Here is a 7500-nt window from a genome sequence, read left to right as displayed (position 1 = left end):
AAATTTGCTCCGTTTCATATTAGGCATTTTATAGAGTTTTATATATGAAAATGTGCGCAATTTCATGTAGAATAAAAGGAAAAATATTTGAAGGTTGTAGCTTTTCTAATTTCCTAAATAATTGCATATAAAAAAAAATATAAAAAAATTTCGACATTTGGTCAGCTTTAACTCGACCGAAATGGTCGAAAACTGCAATTGTAAGCTAAAACTCTTACAGTATCGTAATAATCAATCATTTAACTTCATCTTGAAACAAATTCGAAGTCTCTATAACAATATTTAGATTTATGGTGAATTTAAAAAAAATATATTTTTTTACGTCTGCGCGTTACGAATTCATGCATCATTTTGTGATAATATTTTCTCTGTGTTGCTTTTATCGTTTTACAATGTGTTATATACCAAAAAGATTGCAATTTAGTTTACATTACAACGAAAAAAAGTAACTTGTTACCTTTAACCGTTTTGCGCACAGCGCAATTTGAATACAATTATATATGAAATTTTGTTTTTGCGCTATCATATATCGCATTATCTATATATGATAATGATAATTTTTATCATTTCTGATGGTTGCATACTAAACTTCAGGCAATGACAAAAAAAGGAGCCAAAAATGAACTCTTCATCTTCAAAACTAAGCGCGCTGTGATTTTTTGAAAAAAATATTTTTTTCGCTTCCGCGCTCACTCCAAACCAGCCCCGGCATTCGGGAAAGGTTTTGATTTTAACCGCTTCGGCGTTTAAGGGTTAATTTCTGCCGTTGTCATAGGCTCCTCCTCCTCTTCCTCGCCACTGCTAGAGAACTCCTCTTGAACGACGTTATGTTGCATGGCCTCCAACTCCTTCAGGTCATCCGTCGTAAGCTCCTCTTGGTGCGCCTCGAGAAGGTCGTTGATGTCGTCCTCGTCAACGACCAGCCCCATGGACTTGCCGAGTACAACGATCTCATCAAGATCTGATTGCAAAACAGTTTCAGGATCGCCAACTGTTTCGGACTCTGCATCACCAGCTTCGCCCACGTTGAATCCCAAGAAGTCTCGGGCATATACGGCATCAGGCCAGAGTTTCCTCCACGAGGAATTCAAGGTTCGCCTCAAAACCTCCTGCCAAGCTTGGTCGATGAGTCGGATACATGTGACGATGTCGAAATGCTCCTTCCAAAATTGACGCTAGGTGAGGTTTGTGGTATCGGTGATGTTGAAACATCTCTTGAAAAGATGTTTCGTGTACAGCTTCTTAAAGTTCGCTATCACTTGCTGGTCCATGGGTTGGAGGAGAGGGGTGGTGTTGGGCGGAAGAAAAAGAATTTTAACAAAGGAATACTCCGCTAGGATATCTTCCTGGAGGCCAGGAGGGTGGGGAGGGGCATTGTCCAACACCAGCAGACATTTCAGGGGGAGGAGCCTCTCTTCACTGTCGGGCCGAAACACAGATTTACCCACTCTGTGAACAAAAGCCTCGTTACCCAGGTTTTTGCATTAGCCCTCCACATCACTGGAAGCTTCTCCTTCAGCACTTTGTGGGCCTTGAAGGCTCGAGGAGTCTCGGAATGATACACCAGTAAGGGCTTCACCTTGCAATCCCCACTGGCGTTGGAACAAAGTGCGAGCGTAAGCCTGTCTTTCATAGGTTTATGCCCGGGTAGCTTCTTCTCTTTCTCCGTGATGTACGTCCGACGAGGCATTTTTTTCCAAAAAAAGCCAGTCTCATCACAGTTGAAAACCTGCTGAGAACTGTAGCCTTCCTTGGTCATCATCTTGTCGAAAGTTTTCTTAAATGCTTCGGCCGCTTTCGTGTCCGAGCTGGCAGCCTCCCCATGACGCACCACCGAATGGATGCCAGTCCGTTTACGGAATTTCTCGAACCAGCCATGCGAAGCCTTGAACTCTGGGGTTGGCGTTGAAGTCTCTTCCCCTCCATCGACTTCCGCCTGCACAATCAAATCGCCGAAAATAGCGCTGGCCTTGTGGGCGATTGCTGTCTCCGTTACCGTATCGCAAGCGATTTCTGTCGTTTATCCAGACGAGGAGCAGCCGTTCCATCTCGTCGTGCACGTGGGTCCTCTTGCTGGACAGAATAGTGATGCCCTTCGACGGTGTAGCTGCTTTGATGGCATCCTTCTGTTTAAGGATGGTGCCTATTGTCGACGGATTATGGCCGTATTCCTTTGCAATCACACTCAATCGCATACCAGCTTCGTACTTCTTGATGATCTCCATCTTTGTCTCCAAAGAGAGCATGCGCTTCTTTCCGTGAATTTCAACTTTCTTGGGACCCATGACTACGTTATCTTGTACGTAATTTACGTATAAGTTACACAATAAAGTTTTCGCACAACACGATAATAGTACTGCAACGAAATCACTAACGAATTAATGTTACTAAACTAAATCGTTGGACCGAACGAATGCCGCGTGCGTACGATAAAGATGTTGGTACGAAGAGGCCGAGATAGGTACGCCACCACATACGTATAAGATGCATGATGGGAGGGATGCTGTCCAATAGGAGAAAAGGATCTCATGGTGGTGACTAGCATCAGGAACCAATGGGAGAGCAGGAGGATGGTGGCGAGTCTACTAGTACTAAGATGGCGGCGCGCGGCGCGAGTTTCAAAATTGTTATCCGGGCGAATCTTGGACTTTCAGAAACCTTTCGTATCTTGAAAACTTTTCGTATGTAGAGCCGTTAAATTTTTCGCATTGGCTTTCATATCTCGAGTTTTTCGTAAGTTGAGCCTTTCGTATCTCGAGGTACCACTGTGTGTGTGTGTATATATACGTATATATATATATATAATATATATATATATATATATATATATATATATATATATATATATATATATATATATATATATATACATACAGGCAGTTCCCAGGTTAAGACAGGTTCGGCTTACGACGTTCCAAGGTTTAGACACTTTTCAATTATATTCATCAGAAATTATTTCCAGGGTTAAGACCCCTACAATGCTCATCTGCCAAAAGAAATATGACACTAAAAGTGCAAAATAATCAATATTTCAAGGTTTTTTTTTTGATGAAAAATGCAATAAGAATGCAGTTTACATATTTTTGAATGCACCCAAAGAATTAAAAGTAAGGTTTTCTTAGGATTTTTGACGATGTTTCGGCTTACGACGAATTTCAGCTTACAAAACGTCTCAAGAATGGAACCCCCGTCGTAACCCGGGGACTGCCTGTATATATATAATATATATATATATATATATATATATATTATATATATATATAATATATATATATATATATATATATATATAATGTAGAATCTACTAGTCACAGTTTACCAGATACATAAGTAATTGTAATAGCCACAATGCGCTCTTAACTTCTCGAATTCTTCATGCTTTTTTGGATACCCTAGTCACTATAAAGCCTTGAGATCCAAGTGCAAGAAACACAAAGAAATGATGATGTTTGATAGCGGCAAACAAACCAAGGTTACAATAATCACATTTCCCACTCCTTGTAAAGTAGATAAGGAAAATGTGTGCTTTAAATTTCTGATCAAGAAATATTCTTCTTGTTATATGAAACAGTCTGAACAATTACAATGAATACTGAGAGGTGTATTGACATAATGCTAAACAGATTTTTCTTTTCCTATACGTACTTCTAAAATATTCTTGAAGCAATTATATCTAAAATATTTCTGAAGCCATTAGTTAACACTGACAGTTATCTGAATGGGGTGTCGAAGGTAAGGAGTTAAGTGTTCTTCCCTTTTAGCTAATAAGTTTAGAAATCATTGACAGTGAACTCAATTAGAGGTACCATTATGGTGTGCGATGGCAAATGTTATTATTTTAATTAACAGAGTTACAGAGATATTTCTAAATGAAGTTAAATACAAATAAAATACATCGTTAAGGTTTTACCCCATCTATATTTTTTCTTCTTCCTTTTTTCAGGTAAGAAAAAATACAAATAAAATTCATATACATTTTATTGGTGAATGAAATCAAATCCACTATCACTTATTTTCTTTCAATAAAAATTGAATGGGTATCCTATTTTTTCACAATTTTTTCTTCTCCCTTTTTTGGGTAATAAAAAAGACTAAAATACATTTTACTTGTGAATTGAATCAAATTCCACCACCACTTATTTTCTTTCAATAAAAATTGAACGGGTATCAAATCTTTTCACAATTTTATCATCTTCCCCAATTACATATATACATATACTATATATATATATATATATAATATATATATATATCTATATATATATATATATATATATATATATATATATATATATATATATATATATATACACACATATGTATATATAGTACTATAGCATTAGCATTAGATGTTTTTTCACCCAAACACATGGCACATCAACAGCATGTTGTAACACCCACCCACACACACGCGCGCTACACCACTTACCTCTATACTGCACTGCACACATTCTCAGCTTTGGGGATTTTAAGGCACCTCTTTTCTAATACCTCTCTCACACCATCTACCCAAACCCTTCTGATTTATATACTATTTTCATTAATCTACTATTTTCCATTCTTCCTACATGACTGAACCATCTCAAAACACTTTGATCACCAACTTTCAACCTTTCTGTCTCTTCACATTTCAATTGTCTATTCAATTCCTTACACTACATATGCTACACAAACAATTAATCTCAACAGCTTCAATCTTTTGACTTTCATTTGCACTCAACTACCACTCTTCACTTCCATAAAGGATAGTGGTTCAACGGTGACTTGATGCACTCCCAAAATGGCTTATTATACACAAAATCTTACCTCTTTTAAATACGTACTAAGCACAATCCTGACAACTTCCTTGTTTCACAAATTCTGTAAAACTGATATATAACCTTGAAAAAATGAAGTGACTGTATATTACATACAAAATCTTTGAAAGTATGGTAAAAGAACAAGGAGTGAAAGAACATGAAAGATATACAGACAATTTCCTCAATCTCACTATTTTTAATCATGGGACAGAAAGAGAAACGAGCAAAATATTAGTAAATCGTAGTCTCTCATGCAACAAATACTCTGTTGTCAACAATAGAAGAAAACTGGCATTCGGTCCTGAAATGTGAAGAATATATCTACCTCACATTAATTCATGATTATAATTTGCCCTCTTACTTGATTTTGTATAACTTTAATGTGAACTCTGACTTGAAACAGAAAACAAGCAGCAATAATCTTACCAAGTTCTTCTTGAAATGCCCACCACAGGAAATATGTCAAATAATCACTCCCTGAGTAACACTTTTTTAAGTATTGTACCTTTCAATATTTGGATTTTGTCATTGCATCTTTCATTCTAATTTACTTTTCTAGGATACTGACAGAATTACATTTTTTTTCATGGAAAGCATTGCTTCAAAATGTTTTTAAACAATTAAATGAAATGCTAAAATCAGTTTAAAACAAAATCATTCTATTTACTAAAATTCTAGTGTATTGTTATACAGATTTCTAAATATATTCTTACACATGATACATCTGTTACCCTTAGATTTTAAATGGAAACATCAGGTATGCATTAACAGTTATAAATATAAAAAGTTAAAGCTATGCCAAAATTATCAGGCAACCAACACACTGCATTCATACAGTACAAAATAAATTATGTATCAGCATTAAAAATCAGACCACGCAATCACCCGTTTCGTGCGGTCACAAGAGACAAGGGCCTTCCCATTTGGATGCCAGCTACATGCTACAACACAGGACCTGAAACAAATGCAACAATTAAACACAGCCTTTTTGTCTGTAGAAACATTGCTTGTCATCATGTAAAAACATTTCATAACTCAGAGTACTTTTACAGATAAGTGCTACTTCAGTGGCATAGTGGGGGGCCCAGGGGATGGGCCCTTTTGACATTAAATAGTTATATTAATTACAATAAAATTATAGGCAGTTTTTTAAGATCATCAAACCTAAGTGAAATTTGACTGTGATACAATCAATAATGGAGGAAAATTGTTTGGAAGTACTTATTCTTCTTCGGGTGCATAGAGATGAAATACCTGCTGTGTCAAATTTGCAACAACTACAGCTCAGAGACTGAAATTCGTCATATTGATCTTAGGTTAGTCAGAATTCTAAATATAATAAATATAAAATTCAAAAATCATGATTAGGAGCATTCTATATTATATATATATCAGAATGTTTGATAATTCAAGTTTTAAATTTAATTTCTTAACATTTTACTTATATAAAATATATAAACTTTAAAACTACTTTGTCCTTTTCTTATATATTTATCTATTTATACATCTGGAGTTTATTCCTGTTTAAGATTCAATATTACCTTATGTGAAGTTTTTTATTACTTTTCATTCCTATATTTATAAAAACTCTAATTTCAGGAACGGCCTTAGTGCCAGTGCCAGTGCCAAGGCCAGACTCAAGTCTTCCTCCTGGAGCTCAAGTCCCGATCGCTCTCCCTCCGCTGGATTGGCCCAACTACCCATGCCGGCAGTCAAGGAAGAGCCAATTCCAATAGGAATCCTCCAGGACACCCACGACCATAGTGGACACTCCACCAATGGTGCGGCCTCGCAGGCTGCCCCAGAGTCAGTCCTCTCCATGAGTAAGCCCATCCCGAATACCATTACCTCATCCAATTCCCCTCCGTCACCAGCTAACCGGTCCCGGAGTAATGACTCTGCCAAATCCTATTTGGCCGAAGAACTCGGGAACCGAAACACACAGCATTAGGCACGGGGACGAATGCCAAGGCACCAGTTGTCGCAGCAGCTGGAGCAGATGCCCCTTCAGATTCTTCAAAGGGCTTGGATCCTCCAAGGCCCGCCATGGCATCGTCAAACCGACCTCGGAGAAGTCGAAGGAAGAAGGGAAAAGGGCATCGAGGTTTTCCAAAACCTTACGAGAGCCAATAGCCTCTCTGCACTAGTGCCTGGCACAGTGCCACCCTCTTATAGAGAATTTTGACCCTCTCCATCCAGAAGAGAGTGCCAGACTTCAATACTTCTACTTCTTTCTGACCCTTTGGTAACTTTCTTCTTTTCCTTTTGTATTGTCTGTATCTTATCTTCCTTGGTTTCCTTTCTTCATATTTACTGCCTTGAGGCATTTATTGTATATATGTATTGTATTCTCTGCTTAGGCAGAGCCAAACTGCCAGCTACCCTGGTTTTGTATAAATTAGTACTACTTCTTTATGAACTATTGTCGTAAAAGTGCCACAATTGGAACCGTGCCCTATTCTAGGCACTTAGAATTCCATCTAACTTGGGAAAATTTTAGCCAGCAAACGTTGCTATAGTTTAGATAATTTTGAAGCCTGGCTCGTTTACACATTGGTCGATTATGTAGCTTTTTTATTTAGTGTTATTCCCTAGTCTTTATATTTTGTGAGATTGCCATTGTTTTGATAAAATTTACATTTATTTTTCTTGTGTGTGTGTTATCTTATTTAATCCCTTCGAAGAATTACTCCATTAATTT

The 7500-nt window shown here is 37.3% G+C and overlaps 1 protein-coding gene across 1 annotated transcript in view; it reads right to left on the bottom strand.

Annotated features, from left to right (window-relative positions):
* Positions 1-4245: 4245 nt before the first annotated feature.
* LOC135222596 (autophagy-related protein 16-like) overlaps positions 4246-7500 on the bottom strand; it is a gene marked incomplete in the record, with an annotated part of 256503 nt that continues 253248 nt past the window's right edge. Inside the window, 1 exon segment of the mRNA XM_064260686.1 lies at positions 4246-5754. Within this exon segment, the coding sequence (XP_064116756.1) occupies positions 5661-5754 (94 nt within the window).

The sequence above is a fragment of the Macrobrachium nipponense genome, chromosome 8 (assembly GCF_015104395.2).
Source record: "Macrobrachium nipponense isolate FS-2020 chromosome 8, ASM1510439v2, whole genome shotgun sequence".
NCBI lineage: Eukaryota > Metazoa > Arthropoda > Malacostraca > Decapoda > Palaemonidae > Macrobrachium > Macrobrachium nipponense.
This window is presented reverse-complemented; position numbering and strand designations above follow the sequence as displayed.